The following is a 20,277-nucleotide window of genomic DNA, read 5'->3' as shown; positions in this document are numbered from 1 at the left end:
AGTTTATTTTATTAAGTATACTTAAGTAAAGTAAAGCAATGTTCAAGTATATTTTAAATATACTTTATATAGTAAGTATACAAGTATCAGAGTACTAGTAGTAGTATATGTACTATTTAAATGCACTAAATTGTACCTTTTTTGTACCACTCTATTCATTTATTAACTGCTAATTCTCTTAAAAAATCGCTAGCTTCACTATTTCTTTTGTTTTCTTTTTTATTTATTATACAATTAACAAAAAGCTAAAAATGTATCTAACAATGCTCTATTTTTTCTATTCTATCAGATTTATTTTTTGGATTATTATACAATTAATGATTTGAATTATGTGATTATACAAATAATATACAGTTGCATATCATTGCTTTTTGTTTCTTCCATTATCCAAGTCACTTTGGATAAAAGAGTCTGCTAAATGACAATGCAATTAAAATTATTTGAGTTATTGTAGGTTTTTGCCTTTAAAATATGTCTTACAGCTTCTCTGTTTTATGTAATTCTACAGTATTATATATTTTACAATTCAGCAAAAATACATGTGTATATATATATATATATATATATATATATATATATATATATATATATATATATATATATATATATATATATATATATATATATATATAATACTTTAAAGGAGATATTGTATTTGACACACCACATTCTGTATTCTTTACAAAATAGTCACTAGTTACAGGCTTGGGCTTGTGTTCAAGCAAGGACTGTGCACATTCTCTTGTTGTGAGCACTGTGAGGACATAATTTTCTTGCGGCTACATAGCAAGTCATATGAGTGCACATGAAGCAAATATGGCACATATTTTCGAGGTACCCTCCATTTAGAAGAACAAAATACTAATGGATTCCATTCATCACATACAAATAGGCTTAGAAAATCAGATATCTACTTGACATGGTCCACATTGACATGAAGGGATGTAGAGGTCGTCTCCAGGAACTGATAAAACACTCTGGCCTGGATATGGACAGAGATGGGTTTAATCTAGATTCAAAACGACAGAGCATGTATGCCTCCTGAACCATGTTAGGTAGATTGTTCCAGAGTTTGGGCACTAAATAAGAAAATGATCTGTAGCCTGATCTGTGAGTCTTGTTCTTTCAGTGTTGAAAGAACCAGGATAAATGACTAAAGTCATTAATGAACACCTTTAGTTTTTTCAAATCAAACCTTAAAATAAAAGGTTACCATTCTATTATGTTTGGATTTAGAGTTTCAGGTACACTGTGAAGACAGGTATGTATAGAGCATGTTTTTGCACAATGCGATCAGAGACAGCATTGGTGGAAGGTTGAAGAGTGAGTTCAGTTGGGATGTTCTGTATGTAATCATCAATGTCTTTAACATGATGCAAACCATAACTGGAGACTCATGTGTGATATGTGCTCTTATTATGGACTTGTAGACACCTTGCAGAGGTTATAGTTTCAGTTAAGAGTTCAATTCACCTTGTTTTGCTCACAGTCTTGGCTTAGACTTCAGGTCTTCCTTTTGAATTAATTAAGGTGAACTCAAGCCCAGCACTAGATGGCAATATTGTACAGGGGCATATGAGTATTAATAAGCTTCATAAAACTGCTTTGAAAAAAGGTGAAACCTTTAGTTATGTACTATTGATAATTACACATAAAATACTCAATGACTAACATTTATCATTCAACATAAAACTGAAATTATGCACCTTATATCCTCAGTTTCAGTAAAATAATGTTTATTGTGTACTTGCTCAATAGTCTCAATATGCCCAATAATCATTAGAACAGTGGAAAACGTTTTATAATATGGACGACGAGAGTAAAATCCAAAACTGTGTTTTGCTGTTATCCTTATTGAATAAACTGAGAATTAGAGAGGAAATTTGTTAATAGGGATCAGCACACAAAATACATAGATTAATAAACAATAGTGATTTTTAAACTTTTGGTCATTTTTTTTTCAGATACCAAAAAAAACAAAAAAACACGGAAGACAAAGAACATAATACAAAACATAACCCAGAAAGATGTTTAAAGAAAAAGATGTACAGTACCATAGTACTTGGTTAAGATATAATAAAGTACTTGTTTTTTATTATGTTGAATTCATACCAGTTGTATTTTCAGAGTAAATGAATGGAAGGTATTCATGACATATATTGTCAAACTATTGCCACCTCCTCTTCCTCATCTTCTTCATCTTCATAGTAGCGATTCCTCTTGATCATCTCCTCTACAGTCAGGGACTCCTCAGTCTCCTCGCCATCCCAGAAGCCCACATCCTGGGATTTCCTATGGGCTTTTTCTTCCACAATTGGAGAGGAGAGTGTGTCTTGCGAAGACTGAAGCTCAGGAGAAGTGCTTAAACATTTCACCGGTTTTTCCTCATCTTCCACATGGCCTGTCGGAACCTCATGTTGTTGTAGATCAGACTCCTTTGTTGTTAGCTGAGTCTGAGACGCTTTTTTTGTTTGCTGTAGACCAGCTTCATTTTTTGCTTGCGGTGGCTCAGCCTCCTTTTTTGTTTGTTGTGTCTGTTTGAGAATAGAGGAGGGCATCTTTTCTGTCCTATCAGGTTTGGCAGGTCTCTCGACATTCTCCTTGGATTGGCTTTCACTGTCCTTTGTCTTTTCATCTGGGATTCTTGTCTCTTCTTGCACTTCAGTTTTGTCTGCTTTCACTTTTGACCGTGAACGAAGCTCCTCCAGTGAGCCCCTTCTAACCAAAGCAGCTTTGTGGGACTCTTGTTTTGCAGCGTTAGATAATGCCAAGTTTGGTGCCACAGAAAAGGGACGGCTGCGCTCTTTGAGTGAAGAACTACGTCTAAGGCTTTTCAGTTCTGCTCTTTCAGGGCTCTGCTGAGCAGGTGGAGCTTCCTCCCCTGGAGGCCACTTTCCTCTGAAAAGCTTGGATGAACCCTTTCCAACCTCAGTGCCCAGACTGGAGACTTTGGAGCTTCCGTCACTGTCTGCAGGAGGTGGCCATGCAACTCTCAGTTTTCTTGTCTCCACAGAAGGGGTTTGTGGTTTTTCCATGGAGCTGGTTGAGCTGGTTTGACTTTTTGTCTCTAGAGCTGCAGAGAGGTCAGTGAATTTGACCAGTTCTTTAGGGGTCTGTTCTTTAGGCTTCACTAGCACAGAGTCTACCACAAATGGCTTTGAGTTTTCGTCTCTCTCAGGTTCCTCCTCGTTTGTTCGTGGTGTCCACATTTCCTTGTGTGGTCGATGGCCAAAGCCCTCATCATAGTTTCCCTTAGACTTGAATAGCTGGCTGAAGTGCGGTTTACAGTAGATGTCACCATGTAGAGAAGCATAGGTCCCCAGACTGAAATAAAAGGGACACAAAAAAGGCATATTATTTCCATATGAAGCACAAATTTACTAATATTTACTAAATATTTAAAAAACTTAACTTCTATGGGATTGGAACGACATGAGGGTGCATACACAATGCCAAAACCTTTATGGGTGAACTCTCCCATGTTGTATTGACGCCACAGAAAAAATCATAGCAATTCAAAACAAAAACAGACCTGAGCTTGTTACTACAAACGACACAGCGGAAGCAAGAATTGTGGTAAATCTGCTGATTGGCAACGAGTTTCTCCAAAGGGTAAACAGTCTTTTGGCAGGACACACAGCTTTCCTGGACAGGCAGATGAAATTTCTGTAAAACACAAGTTATAACCGTTTTATCAGCAACGAAATTCAGCATTTAGTATGAATATCAGAATATCAATGGTATGAATCTCTTTAAAGGAATTTAATGTTCATGTTCTGTTCTCCACCAAAGACGAACTGTATTGTTTTTGACTTTGTATTTGTATTTGACCTATGCTTTCATTTTTTGTGCTTTCGTCTTTATACACCACCACATATGGATTTGAAATAAAACAATTGAGTTGTGAATTGAACAGTTGAACTGCAGTTTTTGGTTCCACAAAAAAATAAAACTAAAACAAATATGACCTTTACCATTTGAGACCCTGAACCATTAGTTCATTTAGTGTACATTTTTCAAAACTGAGGTTTGTACATCATCTTAAAATGTATATTACTAATTGAAAATTGTAAGAAATTTTCAAAATATCTCAATGGAACATTATCTTTACTTAAAGTCCTAATGATTTTTGACCCATACAATGTATTTTTAGGCTATTGCTACAAATATACCCCTGCAACTTAAGACTGATTTTGCGGTCCACATTTGGGAGGTCTTTGAGACTATACTTACTGCTCGCATTCATCCAAATGCTAAAAAACTGACGGAATGCAGCTTCAAAGTGCAGATAGATAAAGACCCTAAACGTACTGCAAATGCAACACTATACTGGAGTATTCTTCAATGGCCAAGTCGATCGACCTGATCTCAATCCAGTACAGCATGCTTTCCAGTCACTGAAGACAAGACCGAAGGCAGAAAGCTACAAACAAGCAGCAAGTCAAGGTGACTGCGGTAAAGATCTGGCGGATCTCCAGACTACAGACGCCCCATTAACTTTTCCTCAGAGCATTAAAATTATGCTTATATTTACAATTATGTCACTTTGTCCAAATACTGAGATAATTTGCTTAAAGTGGCTGTAACTTCAGAATTTTTTGAGAAACCACTTAAAATAAAGCTAAAAGTCTGCACTTCAGTCATCTCTTGAACGCTTTATTTCAACTCCATTGGCGTATAAAAGCAAAAGCAGTGACCAAATACAGGTAGAAGTAAGCTTTTGTGTTTTAGAGGAGTAGTAATGAGTTTTCAGACCCTGGCCACTTTAGGAGGCTCCTTGTTCTCTGATACAGGAGACGCCTCACTAGGACTCGATGCGTGTACATGCTCTCCTAAAGGAAACACAAATAAATGACAGATCGCTGCATACTCTACACACTGCTGTACAACATATACTGTACCTGTCTTTGGCCTACCATTTTCTTTGTAGTTTTTTTTTCCTGGTAATCAATCACTCAATCAATCAAATATAACCCTTAATTCACAAATGTACAATAAAGTACGCTTCATATACGGCTAGAGGGAATAGACTCACCATTTATCTTTGTGCAGCTTGACTCAGGGAGTGTGTTCTGCATCAAATCACAGAGAAAGAAGGAACAAACAATAGGAGTCTCGTTAAATCTTAAGGTAATTGAAAGGTAAACAATTGAATATTTCCATAAACATATATTACACGCGAAACATTCACCTGTAAATTGTGTGTAAAGAGTGTAAGCGATGTTAAAGTCAGTCTTGATACAAACAGATATTTGTCTGTTTAGTTTATTTAGATTTGATTTAGGAGGAAATCAGGTCGTACCACTATGTGTCCATCACCAGCAGGTGGCGAAACCTCCTTATGATTCTTGGAAGGAACACTTTCCTCTGTTTCTGACCGGTTTGTCTGAAATAAATTACAATCACTTCAAATCAGCATACTTTAAAATGAATCCAATAATGTGTAAATAAATCAACATGATGCATGTTACATGTGTCTCACCACAGAGGATTTACAGTACCTCCACACAATTTTTGAACGTATATCATTATTATTATTATTACTATAATTATCTGCTGTGGCATTTGTTGTTCTGGAAAGGATGATGCATCTGTGAAAGAGGATTCTTAAACGCTGCGGTTACATCATTCTTATCGTGGACTTCAGACTTAGCACGGTTTTAATGTATTTGGTCTCAGAGAAACGGATCTGCTAGGCTGCTGCTGAAAAACAAGTACAAAGACTTGCACAGACACATGAACCTACGTGACCTCGAGCAGGTACCCCTATACAGGTGGATGGTGCTTGAGAGAGTTTCAAGAACTGCTTACAGCAAACACCGACCGGAACGGTTTAAATGTTCATATGAAGGATCATTGACTTAAGATGCGACAGACACCAAAAAACATGCAACCAAAAAAACAGGCATATTGGAAATCATAAGCAGTAGGTTGGGGTTTTTTTCTAACAGGGCTTTTCTCTTGAGGTTTCTCTTAACACCCTTCTTTCTGCATCTTTAAATTAGATGTTACATTTTATCAGCATCCCTGGTTAGGTCTGTCTCTAGAAGCTGTAGTCTATAGATCTGAATCAGCCGGTCACTTAGTTTGCATCGGTACGAGAATGCATTTAGTCAGTGTGGCTCACTTGGAGTTATGTTTATTTCAGATGAAATTATGTTTCATCGCCATACTTCCTTCCTGCCTGCGCAAAAGGCACACTTTTCTGAGTATGTCCTTCAACATGAAGCGTTCTTGTAACGCCAGCACCATGATGAAGTACCATTTATTCAATCCAAGACTTGCAGAGAGACATACAGGTTAAACAAAGAGCCAGTCGATGGACTGCATGAACAAAAACGAAAAGTAAAATAAAATGAAAAGTAAAGGAACTATGCACACGGCAAACATACTCACAGTCAAATTTTTTCAGATAAACAAGGAGAAAAACTTATTCATTAAAAATAAAATGAGTATATGAATGCTACCTTGACAAGGGGTCAAACACTCAAAAGGCCAATGCGCAAAGCCTGTCTGGTGACCGCTAACTGATATTTGGCCATCCTGTCCTTGATAGAGGCGCTGCGCTTCAGACTGGGTGTACCTATGACAGAGTTCATTGATTTATTCATTCATGTATAATTACCTGTTTATATCTATCAAACGCTCTTCTTTCGGGAGCTAGACATCATACAGAGAGATGTATTTAGCATTTACCTTTGTTTGCCGCTTGTGTGTCCGCATCCTCTGAGCTGCTCTGAGCTTCTGTTTGGGTCTGAGGAATTAAGGACACCGACATCGAAATTTGTAGCGCACATAAAACATAAGACATTCGCAAGCAAGCATAAAAAGGAAATAGTAAGAAGTTGACGTCTGTATCCACTGGAACATCTACTTTGCCTTTGGATAATTATCCTCACAAAACCTCAGAGTGACAACAACACCAAAAATAAAGCCGCCAGGAAATAATTATTGCAATTATTATCTTCTTTTTCTAACAGAAACAGCTTAATGTACTGCACTAAATTGTCACATTGTTTGGTTTCACTGATTTTCACTGATTTCTCATGTTTGCTGCTACTTTTATCCTGTGAAGTATAATTAAAGATTGGGTTGGAACTTTATTCATCTGCCTCTCTTGAGCATGCATGCATTTGCCACACATATCTATGAAGATCTGAAGTGGATTGATACAAGGCAGTCTTAGTAATAAAGTGACTACCATAAATGCAGCAAGATGAACAATACACTCCAAAAATGCGCTATGAACGATTTTTAAATCCAATCATGTGTGAAATTTGAAATTCATTTCGATTATGAACATGCTTAAATAAACCAGGTGACATCAGTAAGGGAAGACGCCAAGGAGTCAGAAGGAGAAACAAACGGTGTGTGTGAGTGGAGGGTTTCGTGGTGCTCCAGAGATCCGGTGGGGTTTAAAGAGTGTGTGCATACCAGCGGCATGACATCAGCAGCAGCGTACAACACAAGCATGAAGCAGATGGGGGAGACTAGAACCGAGTGTGGCATAACATGACGGCATGCATAGGACCAAACACAATTGTCTAAATCTTCTATCGGTAGCCTTCCGTCCGAAAACTCACGTTCAGTGCATGAGCGTAAACGATTAAAATTTTATATCGTGTCCCTAATACCTGTGCACTTAGCAACTAGTACGTAACCACAGTGTAAGTACGCATTGGTACATAGTATCTAGAGCTGTAATATTTCTGTAACTACACACATGTAACAACCCACTGAATGCTATGTTTAAGTACCGATGTGTAACTTTATATTAAATAAATAATTCCTATAGATGAACCATGTCATTAATCGGCCGTTGCACAGTAAATTAGGCTTTACGTATAAATTATGGTTGGTGTCCAGAATGTTAGACTTTATATTAAGAGGTCACTTCCTGGGGAGTTACCATGTATTACACTGGTGCACCAACTCCATCAACATCCAACTCCTCACGCTTATCCCTAAACCTACCAGCTCCAGAACGTAGTTATATAATTCCTGTTACACAAGTAAAAAAAACAGTTGTTACCACTGTCCTGTTACACATTTCTACTTAAACCATTCTGTGGGCTGTTACATGCGTGTAGTTACAGAAATATTACAGCTCTAGATACTACGCACACATTTAGTTACTATGTAAGTGCACAGATATTAGGGACACAATGTAAAGGGACCAATAGTCTAAAAAAACATACTGTACACAAGTATGTTAACGTAGGCGCATGAACTGCTAATGGCTTGCAAACTGTCTGGCTGAATAAAATGAATTTAAAATGAATTTATTTAAATGTGGCATTGTAAGTTGCCGAAATGCTCAATTATATATGTTATGAGCTTAATTATAGCATTTTATAAAGCAACCGTGCATCAAAGGGAGCTCGCATAATTCCCGTATTTGTGTAAAATGTGTTTGAAAGCAAAAATGTGTAGCTTTTTTGCTAAAGTGGGGTGCAGTTTCTGTCCCGTCACCCTCAGGACTTTTTTCTTTGTCTTTTCAGACAGCATTTTGGGAGGCAAGACACAGCTCCAACAACTGCCTCGCTGTGACTGAACAATAGACATACTTGTGTCTGCATCACACCCCTTCGGTTTGGAGAATTTTAAAGAGCGTGACTCAGAGCCATAGTAACAATCTCCACCTATAGCTAACTAAGACACTTATTAATAGACCACATTAAAAAACACAAACAAGCAGCTGAATTTTTCCGGCTGAACGAAACATAAAGAACACTCGTTTTTGTCCTGTTAAAAAAGTTAGCATTATTATTAAGTTATCCTATTTTGTATGTCAGGAAGCACTATACAAAAAGATAATGAAATACCCGCTGACTTTACACTAAATACTTTTTAGTTACTTAAAGTTACTTTAAGCGACAACTGGAATATTTTAGTTGACTAAACTAAAAATCAAGGTGAAACGTATTTGTTTGGGAGAAATCAGCTTTTCTTGGAGCATCTAATAACTCAAGCTTATCGTGAAGACAATGTTAGATTCAGCGACCGCTTCCGAGCACAGATTGCTATCTCGACATTACCATGGAACGAGACATTCCAAAAGAGTTCAAGGAATCAAGCAGGAATGTGAGCGCACTGGCCTCCGGTCGGGAAAAAAGGGGGATGGGCGCTCAGTGAACGAAGGTGAAGCCCACAGACGTCCACAGGTACGACGAGGGAAATTCTGCTAAATGATCTGTTTAAATCTTTTAAAAGCTTTATCCAGACGGTTTTAACAAGATCCACTCATTTAGAAAGAAATGATACCAATTTATTCAGCACCTGTTCAACACATTTTTAATCAATCAGTTCTGTTCAAATGCATCTAATTTGGGGTTAGATTTATTTATTAATGAGCTCTTTAAAATTAAGTTATTCCAGAAGATATTAATACCATTGCTGTTCACGTTATCTTTATATTCAACGCCAAAAAGGAACATTACGTGTGTGTGGGAGAGATCAACCTCAACATCTAACAGATTAATAATTCATCATCTGATGTAATATATTACATGTATCTTTTGTGCCATTGAGTCACTGACTGATATTTTTTAATGTGAATGACACACGCGTACGCTTGAGATTAATTAAACTCTGTATGTTCAATGGGAAGAACCAGATTTGACCACGTTTGACACGCTCTTGGATCAACATCTTTGTTGACCCTGGAACAACGTCGCCATTAACCAATCAGGTTTGAAGAACGCGTTTATAGTTTTTCTGAAGTTCAGGCTTACAATGAGTGAGTGATTAGTGCGTGTAGATCAGCGTCATTCATACATCATTTCCTTTCATTTTAAGGATTACTCATTTAGTTAGGTTCAGGTTTATTTGATGTGTGCTGAAGTACGTTTGTTAGTTAGTGTATGACTGGGAGTTAGATTTGTCTTTCAATATTACACTCGTTTGAAACGAGAATTTTCTTGTTATAGTGCTTTGCATGGAAATTGTGTACAAATAAAATTATACTAAATAGACTTCATATTCTTTATGCAAAACAGTTCTAGATTTCTTTCATATGGTTCTGCCTGGTGTTTCAAGAGTGAAAATGCAACTTGTTATAATGCTAAGTAACTGTAATACTATAATAATTTTTTTTTCTTCCACAGAGAACGAAAGGAGGTAAAGATAGAGAGTGCAGAGAGAGCAGCCTGATGACATTCATATGTGACTATCTCACCTTGCTTTTGCCCTTTTCATACATCATTTTGAGGTTTTTGAGGGGCAGGGCTGGTTTCTCCGCAGGAGGACACGGATCAGATGTAGTCATGTTTTCTGCCTCCTCTTTTACGCACTTCTTTTGTTTAGTCTCCATGTCTGCCTTTATTTTTGCAGGTCTTTCGCGGGAGGTCGACTCTTGAGTCGCGCTGGTCTGCCGCACGAGCTTGCTGGAGGAAGCGGGCGGTCCTGGAGGATTGCTGGGTTTGCAGGAAGCAGAACGAGACGCCCGGCTCACAGGTGCCACGCTCAGCTGAGGAGCAGATTTCTCCTGTTGTGTCTGTTCCCAGCGTTTCTTCAGCACACTCAGATTCCCTGATCGCAGGGATAGAGGTCCGCTGTCCACAGGCTGAGAAAGAGTGCAAATTATTACGCCACGCAGAGGTAAATCGCAACCATTACAACATACAGAAAAGAAAAAAAACACATGATGAATTGCAACTACTTTTACATGTTGTGTAATGTACATAGAGATTGTTACAATGTTAGGGTGTTGCTGTGTGGGGTAACACTTTATTTTAAGGTAACTACCTAAATAGGTGCTTAGTAGTAGCCATTGTATTTACATGAAATAAAATATTTATCATGTAACTAAGTTGTGGAACAGCCAGTTTGTAATTATATAGATGTAACAGGCAGCTACTGTAACACTACTGTTACTGTAATACTGTAACACTACTGTTACAAATCGATTCTGTTACACAGCTACTTACGCTTAAGTACAATCTTGTTACACTTTATTTTAAGCAGCTTATTCCTGTGTAATATAAGCTGTCATTTTAATGTTATTAGAAAGGTATAGCATGTATTTAAACACATATGTGGCAATCTTTTGCTTACATAAGTAGCTGTGTAACAGACTCGGTCTGTAACATATGTGTAACAGTAGCTGCCTGTTACATCTACATAATTACAAACCCTTCGATAACTTAGTTACAAGTAAATTTCGTTTCACGTAGGTACAACGGCTACTACTAAGTAATTACTCTGTATTATGGACAACTTAAAATAAAATGTTACCGTTTGTGGTTGCTAGGGTACTGACAAAGTGTTACAGGGTTATCAGGTTTGGATATATCATTCATGTTGCAAAATCAAACTAAACTAAACAAATGTTTAATAGTTGAAATAAGTTTGTTAAAGCACTAAAATTACTGAAAGCAAGCGTTTTTTGATATTTGGGGTAGAAGTGTAACAGGCAACAAGCAAATGTTTGAACATGACGAGACACAGGAGAATACCTCCACAACAATCCAGGAAAAGTCAGAACAGCTGTTTAAAACATCTCCACGTAAACACAGTCACGGTTTAATCACTGCTAGAACACCAAATAACACCCAACAATGACACACTGCCTAAAACACTATCATTCAACCGAACACCAAACCGTGTTACGTTATCGGTTTAGTACATGACTCAACTTTTCTGTGTTGTTTTGGTTTATTTTGAAGCGCATGACATCCCTGACATCTTGTCGAGCAGAATACCAGTACTGAGTTTAAAAGAGTCACAACTGTCCAACACACAATTTAACCGTAGAAAGTTGTCTTTTGCATAATACGGTATCTCACCACCCCAAGTCAACACAGGCTTAATAGACGGAGGACTGCGTTCATGCAGCAGTCGTTGTGAAACCATGCTGAAACAAGACGCCAGAAAGAGAGTTGTAGGAGATGAGAGGAAAGACCTGGATGGACAGGGCGCTCAGTTCTGCTTTCTCCGAGCTCCTTGGGCGCTGGACACCAGGGATAAAGCTCTACCAGATGTGCAGCAGGCAAGAAACTTGTAAGAGCTAGTCCAGCCCAACTGAACAGCCCACATGAAGGAAGGAAAGAGAGAAGTGAAGGGAAAAGGGGGGAAGCCTGTGAGATGGGGGGGTGGGAGATGATTAAAAGGCGCCTGCAGTGAAACCTGCATACAGGAAATGATGCATGTGATGAAATTTAACTCTTTCCTGTCTGCTTCAGGAGGATACGTGAGATTGTAAAATTCCAATGAATAAACAAATAAATAAGAACACATGCATAAACATAGAAAGATTATTAATACTGTACACTGATGTTTCAAAAGTAAACCTTCAAGGAACTAGTTAAACCAAAAACAGTCATATTTTAATAGTTTTCATTACGTTAAATTATAGCAAAACCAGTACAACTTACAGGTTTTTTCTTCTCTGCACTTGACTCCTCAGCAGCTTTCTGATATCTGAGAAAAAGAAGAGAAGTATGAGCGAACGTGATATTATCACAATCGCAATTAAGCTAAACAGTTTTGATCAACATTGAATTTCTCTTTTGGTTTAATATGCACAAATGACTGTATAAACACTATTACTCAATCAAAACTGTGCTCTGTTTGCTGCGGCATTCGGACCCGTCCGCCATCAGATATCAGACGCGAAAAACCTGAAAAACCTCTCTTTGATAACATTTAAAGGAAGAGTTTACCAAAAAATGTCATCGCTTACTCTTACCCTTGAGTAAATCCAAACCGGTTCTGTCAAAGACAGAGATAATATCTTGAAGAAAGTTTGTAAGCAGGCTGTTTTGGGTCACCGTTGACTTCGTTGTCAAATCAAGTCAATGGAGACCCAAAACAGCAAAGAAATTAACTCTAAAGAAACTACTCTTGGGTAAGAAAATGATGACAGAATGTTCATTTTTGGGTGAACTATTCATGTAAGGTAAAGATATTTAAAGTTCATTAAAAACCAATATATGTGAATGGAACGGATCGTTAACATTGCTTATTCGTTCTGTATCTGAGGTGGAAACAAAGAAAGAAAAATCATGAATGTTTACTCGCTTTTGAGTCCACGTTAACAAAAAGAGCATACATTTCATACTTTTAAAAGTGCTAAAACGAACAGTTTTAGAGATAAACGCAAACAGGTCTACTCCATCTGCCGCCCGGAAGTCGACGCCTCAAAAAATAATGAATTTTTGATCCAAATGGTAAATTATTGCCCCCAACTGACACTAGCAGCAAGCATTTTCATTCTTTCAGGTTTCACTTTCAGGTTTCAAACCAGTGTCGTAGATTACCTACGTTTAATTTGTAATTATTTGTTTTTTATTCATTTATTTTACAGCTATGTGATGACTTCCCTCTACGCTGTGTAGGAAAAACAGTTCCCCACTTGAAACTTTTCAGGACCGTTTACTTCGTGGCCATCTGGTGGATAAAATGATGAAAAGCTAAACTAATGTTACCGGTTCTGGTTTTACTTCTGGTTCTGTCGCTGATGCCCCGGGAACACTTTATTTTATTTTAAAGAAATAATAGCCGTTGAAGCGATTTAGTCGGTTTTCATTATATAGCTAATAACAATCTTACTAGCAGCCGGTCAAACGAAAATTCGAAATGGTTTTCCAGTGATTTTTTTTTTGTAAATATTCCCCATAACCATGTGTGAAGCACCGATGAGAGAAAAAGTGAATGTCACTTACTTGGAAAAGCGCTCAGTGATGGCATTGTTCTTGCCACGGCTCCCAACCAAAGAGAGCTCTTTGGCTGTGATCCGTAAAGACTGCGATGCCCACTGCTTCCTGCTAAATGGCCCCGCGTCCATCTCTGCCCGACGAGAAATCAAACGCAGAACACAAAACAGTTAATGGAACAGCAAACATGATTTACAGCACTTTTACCATTTAGGTAAGGTTTAGAAACTTTAAACTATTGTTGTGTGCAACAATAGTTTGGCCTAACAATGTTCTAATGAATGAATAGTGTTTTGATAAATGTGTCACAACTTGCCCCACGACACTCTTCCTCTAAGAACACAGTTTACTGTTTTACTGTAGCTGACCTACCTGAATGTAAAATTTCCCAGATCCGTCACCGCACATTGTTATATAATGCAGTTTTAAGGGAACAAACGCTTACAGTCGTGTCTGAAACCTTAGTATACATCTACAGTCTACTGCCATACTGTACACTCATACTGTACACCCTTTATGTACCGTGAGTGTCTTGTTGTGCTCTATGACTCAGTAAAGCAGACAACAAGAACATTACAGTACATCTCAAACGCATCTCAAGATGCGTTCTATGTCCTCCTGCAACTTCTGCATGGCCAACCTGGCGGTGCTGGAGTCAAGGACGCCGCTGAGGTCACATTTCTCGAATAATGGGTTTATTCTGCCCTGCCATGGATGGTTTTGCTGAGCACTTCATGGTGGCAGAAACCATCACGGCCAAAGCGTTCTAGCTCGGCAGCTGGTTCAAATCTCTAGTCACTAGCCTCTAGTCTGAGGCTCAAACAGCTTCCTCACATGTATAATACCATATCCATTTCCTATATCCATAGTCCACCAGGGACAATGCCCCAGAGCGACGCTGGACCCTGAGCTGCAGAATCCATCCTGATCTCAACACAGAGAGGAATAGAAGAGGGTCAGGTCCCGGTGAGAAAGAAACCTTGCCTCACTTTCCCCCTGATTTGCTCTTGGTAATAGAAGCGCTGTTCAAGCTATCCCCTCTCTTCCTGTTCAGTATGCACCCATGCAAATGACTGCTGTGATAGCGGACACACATACTCAACACAGGCTGGATTCTGACTATAGAATGGGGTCATTGCTCCAGTTCGGATCACCCTTGCTTCAGAAGTATTACTTCAACTACGGCAAGGCACAACAATCTAGATTCTAGAAGATGCTTTCATTTACATCCAGATATCCGCATCACAGACCATTATCAATATACAGCCCTGCCTTTTGGACTGTCTCTGGCCCCACGCACTTTTATGAAACGCACCCATCTCTTTCTTCTCTGAGGAAGATGGGAATCGTCTTTATGAATTACCTGAATGACCTGGCTTTTGTCAGACAGATCAGAGCTCGAACGTCTCGCTCACAGGTCGATGATGAATTTAGCCAAGAGCCCTCTCTCCTTCCATTCACAGCGAAAACACTTAAATGGGTTGTTTTCTACCAGGCGGCATTGTTTCTTTCACAGAACAAAACACATGACGCTAACCAGTCAGGTTTCAGGAGTGGCCACTCAATGTAGAGGGTGTGACTTTTTTTTTGGCGGGCATTGTATATCGCAAAATAATTACGAAATTGCATTGTTTGGTGGTATTGTTAGAATGGAAATGAAGTTAGCACCTATTCAGTATTTCAATGTTTGTTTATTAGGTCTGAGCTCTAATTGGTTTCTTTCTGATTGTCCTCGGGGCAAAGAGCACTGTGCCCAAGACCCCCCCCACTCGAACTTAGCGAATCAATTTAGTTTTTATGTATTTTGGCCTTCTGTGATTGGTCCGTTCTCGGCTGTCAAATAGGCACAAAATCTTCGCAAAAGTTGAAAGTAAATTGGATTTTAACAAAAAAATCTATTCACAAGGCATTGAAATAAAAGAAATACAGATCATGGAGCTGTATTGAGCTGGATGCGATATAGATCATACCTCTATGTCTATGTGTAATCAAAACTGGCTATATGTATTTTGTTAGCTCATAATTCATCTGAGCAAGTAAATCCACAAAAAAAATAAAAATAGAATAATAAGTTTGCCTTGGTAATCTTTAGCCCAAATCTGAAAATGCTCCTCTTCTCTAAAACAACGAGCCTTCTCTGGTGACATCAGTTCCTTTCTGAATCAAACGCCTACTTTACTACAGCCAATCAATTCAAAGTAGAATAAGACAAGCGACGCCCTCTGTTTTCCACATTCAATATTCAGTTTTCTGAATAGAAGCGTAAAAAGCCTTGACATCTGAAGTTTAGCAGCACGTAAGTACAGAGGGTAGAAGAGCACAGATTAACTGTTTTTCAAATTACAGTAAATTATTCTTCATAACATTCCAGTTCAACTTTCAGCAGTGTGGCCAAATCAATTAACATTCCAACTCATTTTAATTGAAAGGCATTCTATTCTGATTGGTTTTGCACAACCCTATTAATACCAATTGATGCATTATATTATATGGATGATATTAGATGCACATTTTAATTTTTGGCACAGATGTACCAACAAATTTCCTTTGCCAATTTGACTTTTAATAGATTTTATACTTAATGAACATGATTTTTAGCTTTTTATATGTTTAAATAACTGACCTGATAAGAACATTTCGGTTTTGTTTTGTTGCCAGTGTCCTTTAGACTGTCCTATTACGAACCCCAATTTACCAATCCTCACTGTTTGGTTCATTTTAGCTGCTACTTAGGCATATAGCATGAGCTAAAGCCATCATTGTGTGCATTACATAATCATAGCCACACCAAAAAGGACAGTGGTTGTTAACAGCGACACACAGAGGACTTTGACCTGAGAGGTGAGACCACACTGAGACCACACATATGACTAAACCTAACGCTACATATCTACACAGATTTAAAACACGCATACATTAAAGCAATTTGATGATCAATATAGTTTGAAGATCATAAAAATTTGATTAATGCATGTAAAAAAAAATTATATTTGCATGCTAAAAATTGTTGTTCTTGTTGTTTCACTAACATGAAAGTGATTCGTCCGGATGTACCTTTCATTGTTACGTCCTGCTGTTAATATACGCAGTGTCCTAATATTCTGTAGTCTGCACTTTTTCTGTGATTTTATGTCTGACTTTCCTGGCTTTAAAGCAGTGAAAATACTTTCCAGTCTCACTCACTTACTTGCTCAGTCTAAAGCAATGGCCAAGAAAAACATCAAATGAAAATCAACAATTTGGCAAATAATGAACAGTGAATAAAAAAATACAATCATATAGAAATAAAATTAAAATTATATATATATATATATATATATATATATATATATATATATATATATATATATATATATATATATTTGAGAATAATAAAGGGATCATTTTAATGGGAAATGTTGGTCTAGTTTCTGTCTAAAATATACATAATGATCTATTTTGCATGTCAAATGACATATTTCCTTTAGTGTTGCAAATAATAACCTTTGATCGCGCACTTTGATAAACTTCCTCAGCAATGATTGACATAACCACAGCCAAACCTAAAAACCGAATCATCAGAAACACAACAACGCACATGATGTCATATGCATCAAATAGTAACCAGGATGGTGCAAACTATATATTCCTACTCTCCCAAAAGTGCAAAAGCCATCAGCAGTCAGTGATTGGGGATAAATAATGCACAAAGGGTACTGGCACAGAGGCATTTTTTGTACTTTCTTTGTTTCTGAGAGTGTCCAAATAACTCCTCGGGCAGATCTTGTATTGCCGTTAATGGACGGTTTCTTGTATACACTTTAAACCATAAGACTTTAGTGCACCTTCAAACAAGAAATATTTTGAATGACACCTGAGAGATTTCTGTCCCTGCACTGAAACATCGAAAATTACAATAAAACATAGTAAACAATCTTCTCTTTAATCTCAGTCACTATCTTACTTACTTCAATTAAGTACATTGATTCACTTGATTCAAGTTTTTTATATTTACTATGAACTTTTTATACTGTATGCACAAACGTTTTGGGTTCATGAACATTCAATGTATGGACAAAAAGGTGAGAGAATTTTAACATTGAAATATCTTATTTATATGCTATCTTAATTATGGTAAGTAAATGTTGACAGGTTGAATTTTAAGATTATTAAACTTAAATAGTATATGCTCAAAAACAATATTACAGAAATTCAAAACTATATTTTGATGACATATTGGTATTTGCAACCCAATAATAATTAAAGTAAAAGAAAAAAATATGTAGATGATAAAAACAAAAATCAAGCGCTTTATCACTTCGCAAGTGAAAGAATGCGAAAGTGAATAACCTTCATAAGATAGACATGACCTCTTATTTTGTGCTTAATTAACTATAGCAACTAACTAAACAAAATTAAATTAAAGTTAAATTAAAAATAAACTCATAAACACCTGTTTTGTGACACTCAACAGCCCTAAGATATGACATATCACAAAGACTTCCTTCTTCCTAGAAAGGTCTGGTGGTCAAACTGGATCTTCAGCCAACATGGTGAGCACCGGCAGACAAAACAGCTGCTTAACTGCTTCTTCAAACACTACTGTTCATTTTACATTTACAGCTGTCTAATGCTTTTGTTTTAAGCAAAAATATCATCTCGTGAATTTGACAATTCAACAGCTGCCTCTTTTGTCAATGAAAACACATTTTAGAAGATCATCACAGGTCAATGAATACAGACCCACCTCTATGATTCAAATGCAGTCCCTCCTGTCTTCAAGGGTTTTGGACTTCAATGTCTTTTCGTAATCTAGCCAACAAGTTTCGATTATGAATAATCACTACAGACTTTCAATGTGTCACCTGATTCTAGAGAAAACTCTGTGATATCTGACACTCCTTGTGCTTCTGTAGGAGTTTGTCCCATGTGACCCACAAGGGGTGGAGTCTGGAGAAAGGTCCTCCAGTAATGGTGGAGCTGTTATCATGTGACAATATGCACCAGTGCACCCAGGCATTGTATGTCACCTGGCAGGTGTGTTTCGAATGGGTGTGTGTGTGCGCGCGCATTGGTGTTATTCCTGGAGTATCTGCTTTCTTGCTGTCCTTTGCAAATAAGCTAACTGAACAACTCAAGTCAAACAGTAATGTAACGGATGACTAACACTTCCTAAATGTAATGCTTCGGTACACTCTGGATGCATTTTTCCTTCCTTTTCTTGTAAAAGCAGGATCTCAAAAACCTCTTCTTAGCTTATGTAAAAAAACACCTCCCCATTATAAATGATTTTTTTCCACTGCTGCAGTTGGTTGTAGTTGTGGTCACATTTTATATTAGCTAAATACCATGTTTGTAACAACTTTAAATGATGAATTGTTAGATCCAATATAGCTGTTGTGTCTATGTTGAATTTCTGAACACTTTATGAAGTGGGATGTGTGTAAATTTAAGGACAGGTGTGGTAGTCTGTGGTATAGTCGACAGTGTGAGTAATTATATACTCTCACAACTTTTTGGACTTTGTTTTCACCATTTTGTTCATTGTCATGATTATTCATTTGATTTCATCATTATGTTCAGCTGCCTCTTCTTAAACGTCCTCATTTGGTCTGTGTATTTAGGTTCTGGTCTGTTCAGTTAGTTTTGGTCAGGTATTGTCAATGTTTGCGTCTACGTGTCACTAGTCTCGCATAACCAGGCCTTCCATGTATTCCAGGGTAGAAGAGCAGCAGACGCCGAAGGTCTGGAATACATGGCAGTGTTCATGAGGCTGAGGTTTCTTTTACCTCCCTCTGTTTTAGATTTTTGTTGTGTGGATCAATTAAAGACTGCTAAACATTCTTCATCATCTTTTAGTGTGTGCTTCGGCAACAGTAAACCGCAACAGAATACCCGACCATTACAATGTAAACATGGATGGTGTGGACAAGTACACTAGTCCCACTCCTGACCCAGAGCCCAGAAAGCATTGCTCCACTGTGCGGAGACGGAGGTCTTTTTTGAACTGTCTGCTTTGAACTGTATGTCACGAGCATGAAGATTGCTTCCCTGTCCGTGCCACTGCCTGTTATGGTTGGTGCCATCCCTTGACTGTGATGAACTCCATTTCCTCCTTGAGCTCCTCTCCCAACTGCTCTGCTGCTGTCATTCAGTCCCCTTCCTCCACCAGGTCTTCTCCCTCCATCGGCTCCACCATGGGTCATCTCCCAGATGGGCTCCCATCTCCTCCTGCTCCGGTCTCCTCCCTCCTTCTATTCCACCCTGGCTCCTTCTTCTGTCTGTTCCTCTCCTGTTCCTTCATCCATCTCCACCCTGGACTCCGGTCATCCGGCCACCTCCAGAACCTCCTCCTGCCTGTCCGAGCCAGACCTTTCCCATCTCTCTGCCATATTCTGACCCTTCCTTCTCTGGGGTGTGCACCTTCCAAAGGGTAAAAAGAACAAATATAAATCCTGAACTCTGCAAACAGATATTTTGTGTTATATGAGAAAGAGATAGAGAGAAACAGTGAACTAAACTGTTGTTACAATATTTCATTATTCAATGCATCTCTGCTGTAATTGAATAAAGAGAAATATGATCAGTTCAGTTGATGTGAACAATCACTAAACAATCCTCATCAGTTTCTTGTAACTAGAGA

At 38.0% G+C, this 20,277-nt stretch overlaps 1 protein-coding gene across 1 annotated transcript; it reads right to left on the bottom strand.

Annotated features, from left to right (window-relative positions):
* Positions 1–1,719: 1,719 nt before the first annotated feature.
* lima1b (LIM domain and actin binding 1b) lies at positions 1,720–18,539 on the bottom strand. Its single transcript, XM_043252503.1, has 12 exons — positions 18,382–18,539; positions 13,665–13,788; positions 12,375–12,420; positions 10,178–10,564; positions 6,697–6,754; positions 6,506–6,583; positions 6,382–6,404; positions 5,303–5,386; positions 5,036–5,072; positions 4,756–4,832; positions 3,533–3,666; positions 1,720–3,324 (listed from the first exon to the last, which is right to left on the bottom strand). Exons 2-12 carry the CDS (start codon positions 13,784–13,786, stop codon positions 2,163–2,165), a joined length of 2,208 nt encoding a protein of 735 aa, XP_043108438.1. The 5' UTR covers positions 13,787–13,788; positions 18,382–18,539; the 3' UTR covers positions 1,720–2,162.
* Positions 18,540–20,277: the final 1,738 nt, after the last annotated feature.

The sequence above is a fragment of the Puntigrus tetrazona genome, chromosome 11 (assembly GCF_018831695.1).
Source record: "Puntigrus tetrazona isolate hp1 chromosome 11, ASM1883169v1, whole genome shotgun sequence".
Classification (NCBI taxonomy): Eukaryota; Metazoa; Chordata; class Actinopteri; order Cypriniformes; family Cyprinidae; genus Puntigrus; species Puntigrus tetrazona.
The sequence above is the reverse complement of the archived record's forward strand: the minus strand, read 5'-3'. Positions and strand labels throughout refer to the sequence as shown.